This window comes from Phyllostomus hastatus, unplaced genomic scaffold, assembly GCF_019186645.2.
Source record: "Phyllostomus hastatus isolate PE091 unplaced genomic scaffold, TTU_PhHast_1.1 phas_contig_878, whole genome shotgun sequence".
Taxonomy (NCBI): domain Eukaryota; kingdom Metazoa; phylum Chordata; class Mammalia; order Chiroptera; family Phyllostomidae; genus Phyllostomus; species Phyllostomus hastatus.
This window is the reverse complement of record NW_025333980.1, coordinates 253,307-273,708: the sequence shown is the minus strand read 5'-3', so window position 1 is coordinate 273,708 and position 20,402 is coordinate 253,307. Positions and strand designations below refer to the sequence as shown.

At 42.7% G+C, this 20,402-nt stretch overlaps 1 protein-coding gene across 1 annotated transcript; it reads left to right on the top strand.

The window, feature by feature from the left end:
* The first annotated feature begins 1,581 nt into the window (after positions 1–1,581).
* On the top strand, positions 1,582–19,416 carry LOC123827699 (centromere protein F-like). The gene is given in 9 exon segments (XM_045852141.1): positions 1,582–3,366; positions 4,669–4,821; positions 7,569–7,745; positions 8,804–8,965; positions 11,326–11,491; positions 12,672–13,000; positions 13,002–13,149; positions 14,618–14,796; positions 18,482–19,416. Coding segments are annotated over 9 exon segments (3,297 nt in total). The 3' UTR covers positions 18,680–19,416.
* Positions 19,417–20,402: the final 986 nt, after the last annotated feature.

The window sequence follows — 20,402 nt, the reverse complement described above, 5'->3', positions numbered from 1 at the left end:
AGTGTCCTCCATAGCAAGACAGCAGAAATGGAGACACAGAAAGAAGCTCAGGTAGAATTCCAGCAGAAAGACGAATTGTCAGATAGAAAATAGAAGAGGGAAACAGGAAGCATGTGTTTGAAAGTTTCTGAGCTTACTGAGCAAGTTGAAGATATAAAGCACAAACTTCAACTAATGTCAAGTGAAAGAAGAAAGACCAGCATTACCAAGACTTGCACTCTGAACAGGAGAGTCTCAGGGAGCTGCGAACACCTAGTGATTCCTTGGTGACAAATGAAGCTCATCACAGCAGTCTTCCCACCTCAGCGCAGCAGTGTGAAGTGACCAATTCCTTGGTGGATAGAATAGGTTTTCAAGGGTATAAAGTATACTCTAAAGTATTTTTAAATATACAATCCACAACTTTTTGGGGAGCTGAATTTCTACAGTGATTACATTTAAACACTCTAATATGGGACCTTTCTAAAGATCTTTTCTAAAGTCTCCTGGATAAAATTATATTATGGAGTCAGCAGATTTCTCTTTCACAATGTCTATGTTGTATGTTTTCATTCTTCATGAGTTAAGAAAGTGCTCTTACATATTCCATTAGAGCTTAGAAATGGGAGTGTGATGTGAATGTTAACATCTCTATTTCCTTATGGCTACTTTTTATAGTTTAGGGTTATAGTCCTCAAACAAATATAAAAGCTTATTTCAGATTACCGAATCATTTTCTAACAATATACCCCGATACAAATCTGTGATTTGATATCAGTTGTTGAAAAAGACATTTCTTTCTTTATAGAATGTGAACCTCCTTACTTACATATGACTTTGTCCCTGTAGTCCACCAGCTAAACTACTAATGCTATAGAGTTGAGGACTCTCACTTTATTCTTTTTATCTACTGTTGTATGATGCCAATGGCAAGTGGTGAGGAGGCAGCAGTGGTAGTCGCAGTAAGGGTAGTCACAGCAGCTGGCCCCTGTTTGACAGATGACAGGAAGGTGATGTTCAGACATATGGTCTCTCAGAATCCAGATAGTAAGTGCAGTCTTAAGTCCCTGGGCTGGTTATGACACCTCACCTCCTTCTCCTACTGAAGAGTATCAGAACTGCTAAAGATGGAAGCTGAGCAATCTATATGGAATTGGTTAGCCTCATGTCTGTTAATCACAAAGAAAAATTTGTATAATGGCTACCTGGACTATTCCTAGAGAGAAAAACCATTTGAAATTTAAGTGTGTGCCAGTGTGGACGATCATACAACTAGAAGGTTTGTCTTCCTGACAAATATCTCGTTAGTGCCTTGCCCAGACAGGATGCCTCCTGAATGTTTATTTAATTGCGTTGACATTGGGATGGAGAAGGGAGAATGTGGTCGGAAATATGTCATTTGAAAAAAGGTGTGTAGCAGAGGCATTTAGCCAGTGTCTAGAGAGCAATACTTAAGCCTATTGGATCTTTTCTGATTCTTCCTCAAAAAATAAAATGCATTCTCATTATGTATTACAACCATAGGCTCTCCAGATCAAAAGCGACCACTGTGACACACACAGATCAGGTGAACGTGCTTGGGAAAGCAAAGATCTTCATCTGATGTGCGACAGAGATGTCCAGCAGGACCTAAGCCAAAAGACTGAGAGAGTCACCAAGACAGCGGCAGTCGATCTGGTGGGAGAAGGTCCTCAGGAGCAGTCTTTCAAAGAGAAAGCCCACCTCCAGGAGCACCTACAGAGCTTGATAAAGGATTTACAGGCCCTGTCTCTGGGAAGAAATCAGCAGGAAAACCAAAACGAACAGACGAATCACAAGAAAGTATCCCTTGTAAGGGAATCTGAAAGCCTGCAGAACAAGGGCTGTGAACTGCAACAAGAAGATCTGACTGTCACTAAAAGCTTGGAGGCTACAGGAATGCAGAAAGGTGAGGTGGCCATGAGGCTGAGCTCAACCCAGGACCAGGAGCATCTGAAGATAAATGACCTGAGGGTCAGCATAGAGGCTGACAAGAGCAAACACTTGGAGGAAATGAAAGCAACTGACAATAAGGAGGACAATCTTTCAAGCCAGGTGCAAATGGCTGGAAAAAGCCATGAGGCGACAATTCTTCATGCTGAGCATTCCAAAGCAGAGGTGGAGACCCTAAAAACTCAACTACAATCCATGAAAAAACACCTGACAGCTTCAGAATTGGACCTCATCAGAATCCGGTCCGAAAAAGAAAATCTGACCCAGCAGCTGCGAGAAAAACAGGGTCAAGTGACAGAGTTGGACACATCGCGTTCTTCACTGCTACAGCTGTTAGAGGCAAAGGAGGAAGAAAATCGGCACAGGCAAGAAGAGTCCAAAGCTGAAGGGGAAATGCTGGAAAAAGAATTAAAAGAGCTGATGAAGGAGGTGGCAGCTCTGTGTGATGACTCACAAGCCAGGAAGTTCCCAGAAGAGAGCTCCCCTATGCAGAGAGTGCAACAGCTGCACAAGAGCATCAAAAAGCTGAAAGACCAACTAGAAGACGATGACAAGAAACAATTCTTCGTCTTAGCAAAACTGCAGGAAACTAAGCATCAAGCAGAGTCGTTTAAGGGGGAAGTCGATCAACTTGAAAAAGAACTGAAAAAGGCCAAAAAAACCCATGAGCGGGCGACTCGGGAGGCACAGGGCTCCAAAGCAGAGGCAGACAAGTTGAAAGCCAAGCTAGAAGAGATGGCCCCAAGTCTGAAAGATCTCAGGTCAGAAAAAGAAAAACTGACCAAAGAATTACAAAAAGCGCAAGGACGCGTATGTGAATTAGAGCAGTTAAAAGCTTCCTTTGACAATCGATCACGAGAAAAAGAGCAGGAAATCGTTCGTGTGAAACAAGAATGTAAAGCTGTCCAGGAGCGGCTTCAAGCGCAAATAAAAGACCTGAAGGACAAACGGCCCTCCCTGGGTGATGGCCATGGGACCTGCAAGGCCAGAGAACAAGGCCTGAGTGCTCAAGTAGCTTATCTGCAGCTTGAGAAATGTCAGCTGCTGCAAGGCCTTGACCAGGCCAGAGGTCATTCCAGTATGTTGCTATCTTCTGTGAATGGCCTGGTTCAAGAATTAGAAGACAGCAAAGACAAACTAAAGAGGAGGGAGCAAGAGATAACCGTCTTAAAACATCAAATCCAGGACCCAGCACAGCAGGTCTCTAAGTTGTCCCAGCAAGGAGGAGAGCCCCAACTTCTAAAGAAGCAGAAAGAACTGGAGGGTCTGACTGTGCAATTGGAGCAGAAGATCCGAAGTCTGCAGTCCAAAAACCACACTTTGCAGGACACCTACAAAGTGCTGCAGAACTCCTCCAGGCACCTGCAGAAAGACCTGGAATCGATAAAAATGGAAAAGCAGTCCTATGTGGAAAGAGTAAGTGGCTTTTCCTACGTCTCTATATGTTGCCAGTAGTGAGGGAAACCACTGGTGAGTTGTATTTCCTTCACAAGTGAATTTGCAATGTTGGACCAAACTTTGTAAAGGCTTGATGAAGCATATGACCCCATCGTATGGGGTCTTGAACTTGGGGGGACATTGACTTGCCTGCAGTAGTAGTGAGTCTTTCTTTGCTTTGGCACTCATTTGCATGGGGACTCTTCTATGGACTGGACTTGCCCAGGTAGTCAGTGTGACACCTGGACATGGGAGAAGCTCTGGGTTATGTACAGTTCCTGGCTCCAATACACTTCCTTTTCACACAGTGCATCAGAATAGTAGCCTCCCCATGCCCAGGTGAGAACCACTGCTGCAGAGGGTGTACCAGGTACTAGTTAGGATCAGAAGGCATCCCCTTTTGTCCTTGTTGAGCCTTGATAGGCTTTAGGAGAAAGAAGTATTAAAAAGGGTGATCGAATTGTCACCAACAGAACCCTCATGGCTCCCAGTGTGTGTGTTGGGCATTCTGTGTTTTCAGCCCCTCTGTTGCACCTTTTCCCCCTGCAGGCTCCTGTTTTGTTCGCTGATGATTAACGGGAAGGTCCACCATGAAGTGGTTCCCCTGTTATGGAAATAAGTACTTGCCCTCCATGCTTGCTTAATGATCAAAGAAACTGATTCCTTCCAAACTCTTTTTTACTGCACAAATGTTACAGGAAAAAACTTGTGCCCAGAAAAATGCAATCAGTCAGAACTCTATTTTCAAGTGTGTTGAGTTTTTGGATGGCTTGCAAGAGATGGCCGTTTGGGTGGAAATGATGAGAAAAACTACACCCCACTGTTTCAATGTGAAGGGACAAATGCAAGCAGTAGAGTCAGTTTGCTCTAACTCATCATAGCCATGTGTCTTGCCTCTGAGTATGGCATTGCAGGGTTAGTAGAGGTCCAAGAAATGATAAAAATCTAAGATGCTGCATCATACCATAGTCTCTGATGTTTGAGTTGAATTCAAATTCATGCCTATATGCAGGGTTTTGATCCTTAGTAATGTTATCTTTCCTTGTCATTCTTTCCCCTACTGCTGTCCTTTCTTGAATCATTGCTGCAAACAAAAGGGAAGGTCACCAGTGAGACCTGAGCATGTTGGTTGAGTGATGAGTGAAGGGAGGGTTAGACATGGTGCATTTTCTCATGAGCCTGAAGTGAAGTGGTCACGACTGTTGTATCACAGGGATACAACATGCTCATTTGTTCAACATGCACAAGCAAAAGCAGCTCTAACGAATGATTCAATTTCAGGTAAACTCCTTGACTTTGAGGGAAACAGAGCTGAAGAGGAAAGTGCACGAGATAACCCAGAAAATGACAGACTTGAAAGAAGAATTCATTGGGGAGAAACATAGGCTAACTGAAGAATTAAATGTAATGTTGGAAGAAATGAAGCCCAAAGAAGTAAGTCCGTCTGTGACAGACAAGTAATTCAGTGTGCACACTCTCCTTGTGTGTTTCTGTAAGACCTTCTGTACTGTACCAAACGTTACTGAGCTTTTGAGAAAAAATCACTGGAGCGCTCCTGTCAGGATCAGACAAGCAGCGATCTTCGTGAGCCAGCACTGTTGTGGCCACAGATGGAGCCTTAAGCAGCCTCAGAGCACAGGACCTTACCTGTCTTGGAGCCCAACCATTTTTCTGTAGATGAGGACCCTGTACTCTACAAAGTCACTTCAGAAGTAGATTTCATTCCGATTTCAATAGGCTGCTTTCCTAGCCTGCCAGAGACTGCCAGCCAGAACGGTGCTACAGGCAGATGCACTGATCTTGCTGGGAACAAACAAAGTATCAGAAAGAAAGCTCCACTAAAATGTAGAGTTTAGGGCAGTCCTGGGTGCTGTTTTAGAAGAGGTTCATGGGGAAGATGTGTAGCATCTGGGCTCCCTCTCCCCACTGCTGTTCCCATAGCAGATTTTGCTGATTTCTATTGCCTCCCATTCTCCTGAAACTCAACACTGAGTCCCAGGAGCTGCCACCTGAATGCAGTGTTGCTAGGGGCAGTGAAACCTGTTTGCCACACCCAGTTACATGGTAAACATTCCAATAACCATCCTATCCTCATGCAGCTTCCCTCCAACAGAATCCTTACCAAAGGGCGGCACATAGAGTTGTGACTCTGACCCGGAATAAGGACAAAAAGGTTGAAATGATATTTGTAGTGGCATGTAGAAGAAGCTGTGGAAATTTGTACTTTTCTTCAAATACATTATGGCATCTGAGGAAAATTTACAAATGCTGGCATTTGTCCTGGCCAGGTAGCTCAGCTAGTAAGAGAGTCATCCTGACAAGCCAAGGTCATGGATTCAATCCCTGGTCAGGGTACATACAAGAATCACCAAGGAATACATGGATGGGCAAACAGCAAATTGATATTTTTCTCTCTCTTTCTCAAATCAATATTTTAGAAAATGTGAAGTTGTGCATTTAATCTCAGAAATTGTCATGAGTAGTTTTTTGGCAATCCTGCGTGAAGGGAGTTGCTACCGATGATACATTGAATGTAGCATCTGCTGAAATCTCCTCTAGTACTCAGCCACTTGGGGCTGTCCCAAAGATGCTCTTGATTGTACTTCATTTGTAGGCCCTAGTAAAAAGAAAAGCTGAATGTCTAGCCTCAAGGTTATACATCGGAGCATGTGAGCTTCCAGTGACTTAATTCATTCATTTATTCATTCTGTAAACAATAAGCATTGCCAGGGTTAGGCTGTAGAAGGTTGAACCAAAGCTCTCCAGTGCTTCTTGTACTCAGAGAGCTTACAGTCTAAGCACACAATAGGAAGCACAAAACACTCATAAACTGCTAAGTGCTACAAAGGATACAAATGAGATTGCTTATTGCAGAATAATTGGGAATTGTTGAGCAGGGTATGCATTAACCCAGTGTAGATGGGGGTAGTCAGAGAATGTTTCCTGTAGGAAGGGGTGTCAGCACCACAAAGAACTGGCTGGAGCTTGGAAGCTTCTGGGTGTAGAGAGAAATGTGGTAATGTCTTTGACATAAGAAAGATTTTTGTCCTTTTTTAGAAAATGAAAAGGAAGCCCTTGTGGCTGGAATGAAATGGAAAATGATATGAAAAAGAATGGGAGAAGAAGGAAGGCCATGGTAGAAGTGTTAGAATAAAATCTGAATTGACGCAAAATAAACAAGGCTGCAGTTTAAAGGAAAGGTTTGGAGTGGCTATATGCATTTGGCTAGTTTAGAAAACAGATCATAATTGAAGATGATGTGGGTGGTAGAAAATACAGACCAAGCCATTGGACCTCCAGCATGTAGGGGGAGAGGTGAGAGAAGAACAAGCAAAGACACTGAGAAGGTTGGATGTGGCCACACAGGGGAATGCCATGTCCTAGCAGCCAAGGAAGAGGTTCTCTCAAGATGAAGGAGTGATCAGCAGCCTGTGGACCTACTCAGAGGTCAAATGAGTGATCAAGGGCTGAATAGTGCTCCTGGGATCTACATCATAGAGGTATATGACAGCATGGAGCTGATTGAGGAGGAGTTGGTACAGGAGGAGCTGTGGTGAGGGCTAGTTGGAGTGGGTTGAGTGAATGGGAGATGAGGAGGGGGGCTTGGTCCGTGTGTATACATGCACGGGTAGAAGCAGCTGTGTGGGATCTGGCACAGGGAAGGCAGATGTCTCTAGGTGTGGGGTTTTGCATGTCCTGCAAAGACAAGGACGGTTGGGGGAGAATTGAGGGCACTTGGAAAGAAATTGTTACAGTGATAAAACTCGGCCTCTGAGCTGGTCAAGGAAGAAAGTGTCACTCTGGAGGGTTCGAGTGTGAAGGTTGTAATGGTGGTGCTGTTGATGAGGTCAAAGAAGTATTGCCATAGAAACACTCAAAGAAGCTAGCCCCATAGCCTAGGAGGGTAGAGTCCCAGAGTTGACCAACTAAAGTCAGGCTTCTGAGGTTTTGTGGTCCTGTGGATGTGACCTTGGGGGTGGCTGGGTAGAACTGAGGAAATTGTCAGAGGAGATGAGGTTGCAATTGGAAGTGAATGCATTGCTAAGGATCGTTCTACTATTCTGTATAGATTTTTGTTTTTCTCGTGAAGTAGTTTTTGCTCCTTAGTACTCAGTATTTCCTGAAGACATGTATCAAGGTTCTTAATTGTTTTCCCATGACTGTATTAATTTTCTCATTAGGCCCAACTGAAGGCATTGGTGCTAGAAAATGGTGACTTGAAGAGGAGCTTGGACCGCATACACAAACATCAGATGGAAAATCAGGAGAAAATGAGAGAAGAAATAGCTGAATATCAGAGACAGCTTGAGAAGGCTGAAAAGAGACACCAAACTTTGCTTCTGGATACAAACAAACAGGTGAAAAGTAGAGTTTGGTACCTTGGGGGAGCTGGAGACTGTGTGTAGACCATGCTAAGAACACACTTGTTTTTAACAACAAGTGTTGGAGAGGTTGTGGAGAAAAGGGATCCCTAGTGCACTTCTGGTGGGACTGCAGACTGGTACAACCACTATGGAAAGCAGTATGGAAGTTCCTCAGAAAACTAAAAATGGATCTGCCTTTTGACCCTGCAATTCCACTGCTGGGACTTTATCCTAAGAATACTAAAACACCAATTCAAAAGAACCTATGCATCCCAATGTTCATAGCAGCCCAATTTACAATAGCTAGATGCTGGAAGCAACCAAGGATCCATTCAGTAAATGAATGGATCAAAAAACTGTGGTACATTTACACAATGGAATTCTATGCAGCAGAAAGAAAGAAGGAGCTCCTACCCTTTGCAACAGCATGGATGGAACTGGAAAGCATTATGCTAAGCGAAATAAGCCAGGCAGTGAAAGACAAATAACATATGATCTCACCTTTAACAGGAACCTAAACAACGAAACAAAGAAACAAACAAAATGTAACCAAAGACACTGAAATAGAGGACAGGCTGACAATGACCACAGGGGAGAGTAGAGGGAATTTAAGGGGACAGTGGGAAGGGTTCACAGGAACAAACTTAAAGGACACACGGTCATAAACTAAGGGGAGGGTGGTAATGGGAGGGAAGTGGGGAGGGGTGGGAGGGGGAATGGATTGGGAGTCAAAAGGAGAAAACTGTATTTGAACAATGATTTAAAAAAATTTAAAAAAAATTTTAAAAAAAGAACACACTTGTTTTGCAAGAAGCTCAAACTTCTGCATTATTACTATGCTCTTAAGGTTTTAGGAAGGCTGCCCTCATATGAGCTGCATGATCTTTCTCCCAGTTCACCGCACAAACCTCATTAGACAACTGCAGCTGTGAAACTACATTTGCATCTCAGAGTAGAGTAGTAGGAGAGTGGCAGAGTCCATTTGAAATGGTCCTTGGAACAGCAGTTTTCTTTGGGGTTTGTTTTGCTGAAATAGCATTTTTCTGCCCTAGCATGAAGCGGAAATCCAGACATATAGAGAGAAACTCACTTCTACAGAAGAATGTCTCAGCTCACAGAAGGTGGAGATAGACCTCTTGAAGTCCAGCAAAGAACAGCTCAGTAATTCTTTGAAAGAAAACACTGAGCTTTTAGGAGAATTGATAAAAACCAAGGTATGTTTCCTTCTCATTGTCTTGTGACTGACAAGAGTATATACAGAAGAACTGTGATTTTAATGGGATTGACATGAGAGATTTCATTTGAATTTTTCTGAAAAAAGTGTTGTGCAGTTATGAATAATATCACTCAGGAATTCTTCTGAGCTCTTTTTAAAATCAGTGGATGGCCTATAGACTCATGGCTTGAATGAACTTCATTGCTCAGTGAATCCTCAAACTAGAGAATGTTAAAGACTTCTGGAGATGGACATGAAGATTAAAGCAATAACAAATTGGGGCAGGCCTCTCAGCTATAGGTAACACTTTGGTGGGTAATTGCAAACTCTTGCTTGATGGGTGTCCCAGTTCCCTGCTGTCACCAAACCCACTTACTTTCCTCTGGCTTCCAGGAAGGTCAAGGTGTGGCAAAACATTTGGTCAGGCACTTGGCACATGGATATGTCTATTCTCCTTTTCCTCTCTTTCTTGGCTAGAAACAAAAGGAGGTGGTCACTAGTCTCAGGAATCTGAGGCTGGAGATGGCACTTCTGTAATTCTCCTTGGAAAGGAGGCTCTTTGATTCCTACACAGATGTTTTTATAAAATGACTGCCATCTAGAAAGTACAATAATGAACCTGGAAAACAAATATCTTCCAGTAAAGGTCTTTAGTGAAAGAGGGTTTCATTTTTTTAAAATTATAGTATTGTTTATTGAATATATTCAATCAGAAAATGAGGTATCAACTCCTGAGGTTTATTTCTCCTCTACAATAATCAAGAGAAAGGAAATATACCAATATAACAGACACTCATAAAATTCCTAATAACATGAATGATCAATGGTGTTGTGTTCCTTGAAAGATAATAGGTTTCATAACAGAAGGATGTAGCTTCGGGCCTATTTCTTACACACTTTGTGCCTTTGTACTCTTTGACAGTTTTACTGTGGGGAATGTCTATTGGTATTCACACCATGTACAGAATGGTCCATTGTTGAGTCTATTCAGACCACATGTGATTTTAATGAGGTATACTTGACAAGCATTCTTGCCATTGACTTAATCTATCAGTAATGCAATTATGGATGGAATCAGAAATAGAAAATTTCACAAGTGAAGACAATTTTGGAACATTGCTTATGATGTCAGGATGAAATTTACATAGGATGAAATCACTAATAACATGAATATGGAGCTGACGTTTTGTTTTGGTTTTCATAGTTTGGTGAGCTTTTATATATTCATGATCTTCTACTAGAATCCCTTAGAGCTAAGTGGTTTCAGAATTCTGCATCTTTAGATGCTACATCAAACAGTGCAAGTGCCACATATTATGGAATACTCTAGCAGGAGGTAGGGTAATACTTCCTACCAGTTCATATTTCTCTACCAAAATATGTGAATATTCTGACAAGGTAGCATAAATACACACTCTAAATACCATGATATCAGGTCCAATTTTGCCTCTCAAACATTTGCAGTGCTTTTCTTTTTGCTTAAGGAAACATGAATTCTCCCACCTTTCTACCCACTTTCTAGTTGAGCTACATACAGAATTTAAATTGGTATTGTGAGCCATAATAGTGTTTAGTCTTCACCTGGTGTGACTAGAACAGATGCTATCTTAGGGATTATGATTCCATATCAGCACAAGATTACAGATGAAAACATAATTCTCAGAAATTTTGACCCACAAAGAATAAGTCCACGGACTCCTATCCCCACCCTCCTAGTTATGATTGCCATTGGATAAACACAGGCAGAGAGAGCCACTTAAACAGCATACTCTTAGGAATGATGCTTTGTGTTTGTGGATGCCAAGAAGGGGAGTCAGAAAACCAGTGTCTACCAGGGAGACTTAGGAAACTGAATAGAAAAGGTGAATTGTTTTATTCTTAATTAGATGTTTTAGTGTGAACATAACAATTCTTATATTGACAATATATGATTCTTAACACATTGTTTGTAGGTAGTTTTTATCGCTCACTCTACAACCAGTCAACATAAAACGTATAAATATATTTCCCGCATACAGTGTGTTAAGTATATCTCAATGATGATTTGCTTTGTTTTACTTGACATTTCTTAATTTTTTCTTCTTTTTTTAGAGAGAAAGGAAGGGAGGGAGAAAGACAGGGAGAGAAACATTGACCTGCAGTGTCAGAGAAACATGGATTTGTTACCTCTTGGAGGCCCCCAACCAGGGACTTGGCCTGCAGTACAGGCATGAGGCCAACCAGAAGCCTAATTAGCAACCTTTTGGTTCACAGATCAGCGTTCAACACACTGAGCAACACCAGCCAGGGCTCATAATGATCTTTCTATGTGCTAATAAAAAAAATGGCAGGTTCCAAATACAACTTTCTGTTTTGCAGATAAACAATCAAACACACATAAAGCAGCTGAAGAAGGAAAAGGAAGGTGCCCAGAGAAAGATCGATTTTTGTCTCAGACACTATAAGCTGATGGAAGAGGAGATGGAAGAGTTGCAGAAAAAGCTGTGTGAGCGTGAAGAAGCTGCACCAGAGAAGCAGAAACCAGGTGGGGTGAACTAGGCAAGGCCCTGGGCAGGGCCCTGTATGAGGCTGGCAAGGGCTGGTGTGGACACAGGCAGTGTCTCTGTGTCCCACTGTCCTACTGAGTGCTGATTCTTGGCAGTTGTCTATTTTCCAATTTCCCATTTTTGTACTCAGTGTGGGATCATTCATAGGAATCTGAGGGAAGCCTGTATTTTGACATAGAATAATCACATGTTCTCTTCCATCAAACATACAAAAAAAACCTGGCAGTCCTTTTTAGCTAATGGGAATTTCAGGAAGAGTTTTCCACATGATGTCCATTGACCTAGATCAGCATGACAGACAGAGTGCCATCTGAGCTGGCACTGTCAGGTTGCAGACACCGCTTTCTGGTTGTCCCTGGCCCATCCTCCTGGGTCAACTACATGGGAGGGTTGGGGGTTCTATTTTGAGGTGTGGAGATAAAATAAAAGTGAAAAGACAACTTTTCTCCACTTATTCCCCAGTGGAATGCTTCTTACTATGTGGAGAGATGATGATAAGCATTGTAGCAGTGGCTCTTCTGGACCAAGGCTCATCAGGGTGGTCCAGTGGTCTTTCCTACCCAGAAGAGACCTTGGAGTATATGGGGCTCCAGGGAGTTTTTCTAATGCATTTCCTGCCAACCACAGCAGCTAAAAGTTGAACAAGACTCCCACCGTTAGTGTCCCTGAAACTTTTGTCCACCAGACCCTTCATTGCTTAGAAATGTTTTATCAGAGCTTTTGTGGACCTGCTAAGTCCCTGGCCCCTTTCTGCCTCCCAAAGCCATTACAAAGGAGCAGACTTCATATTCTGGAATGACTTATGTTGTTCATTCAAGTGAGTGGGAAGCATGGACAGAGAACCTAGAGACGTGCAAAATTAATCTATTTGATGTCATATGAACAACTATAAGAAAGTTTCATGGGTTAGGTGCAATACCAGCGTGAGATTTTGTGGAGGTTTCATTTAAGCTCACCTAGTAAGACTTATATAATGTAGTAGAGTATTTACCCTGATATGATCCCTCCCAAATCAAAGGCTGTGAGAAATGTAAGAACATGCATAGACATACCTTCTCCACTTCTATCAAACAAAAAGATATTAAAAACAAATTTCAGGTTTGCTGCTTTATGATTTCCAAAGGCAATTAAAGAGTGTCATGCTGTGATTTTTGACAGGTGCTCTTGTGGATGCTCACGCAGATGAACTGATGACCAAGGTGAAAGAATTGAAAGCCACCCTTGAAGAAAAAAGCAAGGAGGCAGAAGAGTACTTGAATAAGTACTGTTCCCTGCTCACAAGCCACAAAAAGCTGGAGAGAGATAAAGAGATTTCAGAAGCCCAAGTGGCTCATCTGACTTCACAACAATCTCCACCCAATATCGAGATTTCCCCTTTGCTGAAGTCAGTTGATCCAGAGTCACTTCCAGTCCCTTGTGTTACTGAAACGAAGGGATCATCCAGCCAAACGAAAGCTTCAAGTAAGAGGCAAAGGTGCAGTGGGATTTCGGGAGAACAAGGGAGGAACAGCACCTTCCACACCACACACGTTTCCTAAAAGAAGCCGGAAGGCAGCCAAAAGGGGCACACCCCCTGCAGAGGATGTGGAAGACACTGAGCTTGAGCCCCAGGGACTTGCAGAAGTTGGAAAGGAAGGTGAGGCATAATTTAAAACAAAGTGGCCTGTGTTGTTTTGAAAGTTTACATGGAATTTCACATGCAAAAAAAGATAGGAGCATGGGGTTTGTGTTGACAATGCCATTGTAGGAGTTATTGTAAGAATTACCTTTTAAGATGTATATTTTCCTTTCTGTCATGAGAGACAGAATAGGATCCAGTAACCCATGTCACACTACACAAGGTGCTGGTAGCTTTGCAAAATGAGTGTTAAAATGCTCTTTTGCATTTGATATTCCTGTGCTGAAAAAATCCCCAAGTCTAGGACACCCTTTAAGCTTTCCTGTCTGTAGTCACATATGACTCAGGTAGTAGGTGAACTGGAGGAGGGGTCTGATGATATGGTCCCCTGGCTGAAGCCACACAGCACTTTTTCCAAGCCCCAGTGGTCCTTGAAGAGTGGCCCAAGGACAGGGAATGGTTTTTACTGGCTCATCACCTCCCACACCCCAAAAAATGTCCAGAAATCAACACTAAGACTTCAAAATATTCATAGCAATATGACATTGTCCCAACATCCCAGCACATGACCATTTTCCGGTGGATTCATTCTTCCTGTGTTACACAAAACTACCATTCCATAGCAGATGAGAAATTACCCCATCCCTGCCTCTCCAGAAAATGATCAAAGCTGATCCATTGCCATAGATGGTTTGATAACCACTGTTCTGAGTAACTCTATCCCTTAAGAAATCCATCCCCCCTAAGGGAGCCAACCTTTCTCATTGCTGTGTTTTCTTTGTAGTTCAAGGGTTAAAAACCAAAACAACCCAATGTTGCTTCAGTTAGCCATTAATGCAGCTCTGGGGTGTGTGTGATACCCTGTCTTTTAAGGTGCATGGCATTGACATTCTCCTTTTGGTCACCACAAGTCAGGTCAGTTCTGTGGAAGGAGGGTGGTGTATGAAGAGAGTGAAACTGGCATTAGTCTTAGGGAGGTGAGATCTCTGCCCCTCCGAGTCTCTGCATGACAGTGGTCACCCAAAGGAGCTCTTGGCATTTTACATTTTCTCCTGTAAACAAGAACTAGCCTTTCTGTTCTTTTTTTCTTTTCTTTTCTTTTTTTGGTGGTGGGGTGGTTGTTTTCTCTTCTCATTCTACTTCTCCCCATCTAAATTTTCAGGGCAGTTTGCTTGGTGTGTTCTTCAGATCTTAGTAAAACACAAGTTAACATGACCCCATAAGGAAGCAGGAACATTTTCCTGTTTGATATTATTTTTCCACTGTGACTTTTTTTTATGTTTCTAATAAGGGAAATCATCTTAGTTATTTATTCACTTTGACAACTCCCCGGGTGACTCTGAAGTTTATCCTTATCCTCTGTGGCTAGCAGAAAGCATTTTTGGAATTCTACTTATCTTTGTTAAAAATTGACCTCATGCATATCATGTTCATTGTAGATAGAACTGGACCTAGCAGTGCTGATAGGCAGCTTTTTTGTTTCTAGGGCCTGCTGCCATCCCAACAGGAAAGACAAGCCCCTACCTCCTGCGAAGTACAACCATGGCAAGCAGGAGCAGCCCACGCCTTGCCGCTCAGAAGTTAACACGCTCCCTCCTAAATATCTGCAAAGAGAGCCATGCTGGGACCTCCCAACCAACATCTGCTGGCAGCAGATCACAAAAGGTACCTCCTGTGAACAAGTCTCTACACTTGGAAATCCAGGAAATGACAGGGTTCTCTGGGCGAGTGTTTGACACTGCACCCTCTAACTTGGGAGCCCTTGAAAGACTGTGGTTCCTGTCCATGAAGTACAAAGGGTTGGTGGTGAGCAGCCATGAGGATACACATTAAGTGATCCAGCTGCAACCTGGCCCTTGACCCAGAAGGACACTTAGACAGTATGATGGGGAGTGGCCTTGTTCCACAGAATTCAAAGGGCTTGGAAGAAAGTTTCAGGCATTAGCACTGAAGGATTGGAAGAGGGACTTTTCATTTTGGCACAGGCCTTGGTCATGGTAATTTGGTACTTTCTCCTCTCCCCATACTGTCCATTCTTCAGGTTTTCTTCCTCCTTTACTTTCTGCCAAAAGAACACATTTCACTGGATGTCGAAAGTAAGGAGATGTTTATGCATTTCTCTGTTTTGCTTTTTTGAGGATTAGTATTTTCATGATCTCTGTTTCTTGCCAACAGCCTAGTAAACATTAGTTAACCATAGAGAATATTTACCCAATAAATCTGGTAGCATTTCAATAATCTACCACCTTCCACTGTCATTTATGTACACATAGTGTGTGCATTGTGTTGAACATTCACATTTTACTTTCTCACTTTATTGAACTCTGACTATAAGTACATTCATAACAGGATGAGGAAAGGAAGACTCAAATATTTAATGCCCAGAGTGAACACCTGCTCTCTCAGTGCCACAGTCTTGCTTTTCTCCCAGTTTTTGCAAACTAGGGATCCCAGAAATATAGTTGGATGCTGCTGGAATAGCATCAAGAATTTAAAGACTCTTGTGATTTTTTGGAAAGCAAACTACAGTGAGATTGGTGATTAGCTGAATCAAAGCAAGTGCATATTTGTGAACTAGTTTGTTGATGTATAAGACTTTTATGTATTATGGAATTTATATCTACTAATAAGTTTCTCCATAACTTACACTACAAAACGATCTTTTTAATTCAAGAGTGAGGAGGAAAGGCCAACATTTTCTTTCACTCATTGTAGTCGATCGTCCATTACTTGTGTTAGAAATATACTACCATTTTGTGCAACATTTCTCCCTCTATTATCTATCCCCCCATCCCTATCAGCCTCCCTACCTCCCTCCCATTTACATTTCACTTTTGGACTCTCGGAACAACAAAACACTGAAGAGAATATCCTGGGGTAGCTCCTTGCCAGTGTCCAGCTTCAGCAGGTCCAGGGATTCCCAATGGAGGGACGGCGTCGGCAGAGGAATGACACGAGAGGTGCTGTTCAAAGCTCAACAGCCAGGCATCTCTGCTGGCTCTTGAGTTCTTTATTTTTATACAGTTGGGTGTGTACATGTGGCATATGTGAAAGCAATCAAAATTCAGTTCTTAGGACATATTTGCTTTGTAATTGTTCTGCAGAAAATAAGACACAGACATAATAGGAAGTAGCTATCTATTGCATATTATTGTGCAAGCTTTTAGCTCCTAATCTTAGCAATTAATCAGTAACACATTTCACCACTTTATATAACACCTTAATTTCTTAAAGCTTAACTTATTTTAATATATATTCTAAAGCTGCAAGCTGGGCACATACATGAGCACAGGAATATTTTAGCTCATTGGCAAAGGCCATGCGGAAGGCTTTCGTGATCAATGCAGTTAGTACCTGTCTCTCGCTCCTCCCTTCAGTACCAGAACCCTGTCTTTCTATGCAAGGAATAATCTTTGTTTTGCTCAGTCCATTCAGCTGCCTGCCATCCACCTTGGTATTGATGCATTTTCATTATTTGTTTCCATCTTTGATGTCTGACATTTTTAGGCCAGAAACACCATGGGGGTCCCCTGATCGCTAGGAACAAGGGAGTGTGATGTGTGTAGACCTGATCTGAACCTGGGGGTGGGCAGTGCCAGTGGATGGACCACTAAGGTTTAGAGGAGGATGGTGATGCCCTCACCAGAGCATCTGTCAGTCAGCAGTTCTGTGGGACTTTGTGCTTTTTCCCTACTAATAAGGTTCATTTTCACACAGCCATCCATATCCTTGCCCTCTCCCCACTGTGAACACTGACATATTTGTAAGACAGGGTTTGGGTGAACTTGAGAGTTTAAGGACCTGCTGAATTTGACCTCACCTTGTTATCAACAGGTCTGAGCATAAGCAACCAGCCTCAGAGTCACATCCATAGTTTAAACCCAGGTCACCAATGTAATTTCCTCAATTCATATAAGAGAAATTGAATCTAGAGGCAAGGGAAGTCCAGGGATATACTTTGACTATTGAATTAGGGTGAAGAAAGAGTTTTGCTAGCTCAAATTCTCTTTCTCAGTGTGATATCTCTCACTCTCTCTTTTTTTATGGTGAACCTAAAAATTTGAATCCCCAGACTCTGAGCGGTTCAAGGGAAATGCCTGTCCTTTATATCACTTTCCACTCTAAAACAAAAGAAAGAGTACTAGTAAAAGTGTTTGTCTCATCAATGTTCCACATATGTTAATTTGCCATTCAGTCCTCATCCTGACCCTTCAGGGCTGCTGCCCCTTTTAAGTGTCCTGCAGGTGGTCTGAGGTACAGGCAGGCTTTCCAGGTGTATAATCTGTTGTCCAGATGTGCTGTGTTTTCTCTTATGAGAAGTATTGAGCTGCCTTTTAAAAACTGCATACTTCCTATGGAAAGAATATAAATGGGGGAAATAATTGCCATTCTTTCTTCTTGTAGCTTCACAAGGAGGTCATTGGCAGGCACTGGCTCAGGAAGTGACCTGTCACAGTGCTGCCTCTCAGGGCCAGGACTGAACATACATTGCCCTTGTGAGAGTCTGTCCTCTGTTTCTCTGTGTTCCATCTGGTTTGGTTTCAAAGATCTTCTTCCTGCAATCTCTGCAAAACTGTTACCTTTACCTTTGGCTAAGTGAAGCCTTTGCATACTTCATCTGTCTTGTTCCTCTTTCTCTTCTGACCGCTGTCTTCTTTCACTAATATGTAAACCTCCAAGAAAGTCTTGACTCACATCTGCTTCTTAAAACCTTACATTTCCTGAGTTCCTTTTTTCTCCTTAAAGGCAGGCCATCAGAAAGGGGATGTACTTCCCCTGACTTGTATTATATTGGTGCCCTCTGCTATCATGCAGATCTGAACTGGAAATCACATAAAGATGACCTGAGTATGATTAATATGTTACAGGAAGGCAGGTGTGAGGTCTTGTCAATATTGTAAAGAAGGCTTACATCCCATGAAGGTGGTGTCACTCATTTGGGTTACATTCATTTGAATGACAGTGGCAGCTCCAGTAAGATAAATGGAAGCTGGTTTGGGTTCTCTCTTAGGTGTATGTTGAAAGTTTGCTAGGTACTCAGGGGACACAAAGGTAACGAGGCCAAGTCCTTGCCCTGAAAGAGCTTCCGTCTGGTGTGACAGTGAAACACTGGCCTTGCGGGGAGGTCTCTGGCCATCAGAGGTGTCAAGGAAGGTTTGCAAGGTGCCTCGTCAGGGGTCGTGACAGGTGTCTTCCTAGCTCTTAGGTAGGACCTGTCCTTAGGTAAGAAGAAAGGGTAACACTGTGTACAAGACGTGGGGAAGAAGAATCTGACTTCAAGTTTGATTACAAATTCGCTGTAGGAATGTCAATGTGATTGAAGCCTCTGACAAAGATGCTTGTTTTGCAGGTGAAGGTGGCTCAGCAAAGCCCCTCGGATTCAGGCACCATCCTCCAAGACCCTTCAGCCAGACCTCTCTTGGCCAGTAAGCTCCGTAAGAGACAGTGGGCCAGTGGCCCCAGCGAGGGCCTGAAGTCCAAGCGAGGCTGCCCCGCACCCAGCTCGGAAGCTGGCACCCAGTCCCGTGAGACCTGTAGCATCCAGTAGAAGAGACCTTGTGTGTTAGGGCCCCTGGCAGGTGGCCACAGTTGGGTGTTAAGCTAGGTACCCACAGGGGCTTTTATTTACTCAGGGACACATTATCAGTAGGAAGAAAGCAATTTCTCAGAAATCTAAATGTACTGTACTCTTTAGATATCCCATTGGGAGTATTAGAAAAGTTTGGAAGCCCTAATCACCTACCTATTTCTTACTGATGTGCCTCCTGCATTCTGTGCATAGTAGTGTAGAAAGACTTTTGGAAGTATTACACTTGAGAGTCAAGCATGGTCTCCCTTCTCTGTGTGTGTGTGTAGTTTGAAAATACAAAACAATTTATACTTCCAATTAACTGCTCCAGGAAAATGTAATCTTGCCTTGTGCTATTTCCTATGTACTATTCCTTGTACTAGACATGAAATACTTTCAGAGAACTTGTTAGAGCTGAGTCAAATGAAGGAAAGCCATGTTGTATGCTTTTAAGGAAAACGTGCTCAAATATTCACTATGGCAGCCTCGTTGCTGGCCCCTTAAGATGTAATGTATCAAATGTTCTTTTATGGTGATAAGTTCTTTGAAAAGGCCAATATGGTGTGCATTCCCCTAAATGGTGATGTTGTATTAAAACAAGGCATTTTGTTCTCGTAAAACTTACCTCTGTTTCTGTAAAAATGATTCCTAAACATAAATGCATTATGAACACTGGGACCACTTGTTGCCAATTGCAACAACCTCTTACCAAAGTAAAACTGTTCCAGCATTAATACCACTAGACCTGGGGAACATGCTCAGTTCCCGTAAAAGGCGGTTGGGAATGTGGGTCATGAAAAATCATGTGGGGACAAGCCACATCCAGGCAGCGTCGTCCACACATTGTGGGTCCCCATTAACTCATACCAGCAAGGGTGCAGGTATGTGGTATTTTCCAGCTCACATTGATAACAGGGTTCTGAAGACATGCAGGCATTATGAGCCAAACCAAACCTAACAATTCTACAGCTAGTCTTCTTGTCCTTGAATCAGGGAATCAAATGTTTCCAGGACATGAGGTAGTAAAAGATGATTTACTCTTGGCTTTTGGTTCAGACTGGTGTAGACAACTTGACCAGTACTCTCACATATTGTTTAAAACTGTCCTTTATAAGGTGGACTCTATTGTTGTCTAATGCTTTGGTAATATGAAAGTACTTAGTATTCATCTACTAAAAGTCGACATCCTTGCTTTCTTCCTGCTTCTTCAGTCACTTGAGATTTGGGTGTGATGCAATGATATCCATGTCATCAATCCTCCCAAGGCTACCATGAGGTCAAGGGTGTGGCCCGAGCACACAGTGCTGGGACCAGGCCATCAGCTTTATTGGCTGTCCCCAGTTAGTGGAAGATTGCACTCACTAGGTCTGGCTGAGTAGTTCTGTGGGACCTGGAAAAACTCTTCCTCTTTGTTGGGGTGGACTGTAGCTACTACTCCTTCCTGGTTAGGGGGAATACTTGGCATGTCTTCCATTTTCAAGTTCACAACCTTATAAACAAACAGCCAGGACATTACTCCTTTCGTCGAGCTAACAACACTCATAGACTAGGAGCTGAGCTGCATGTACGATGAAAAGTAAACATGCTGCAGTCCAGGCTCTGATATAAGCAGTGGAGTCACAAATACCAGCACAGCTGACACATCGAGGGGGAACTAGCCCAAGTCCATACAGGTCTAGGAATCCAATTCTCCTCTGTACAA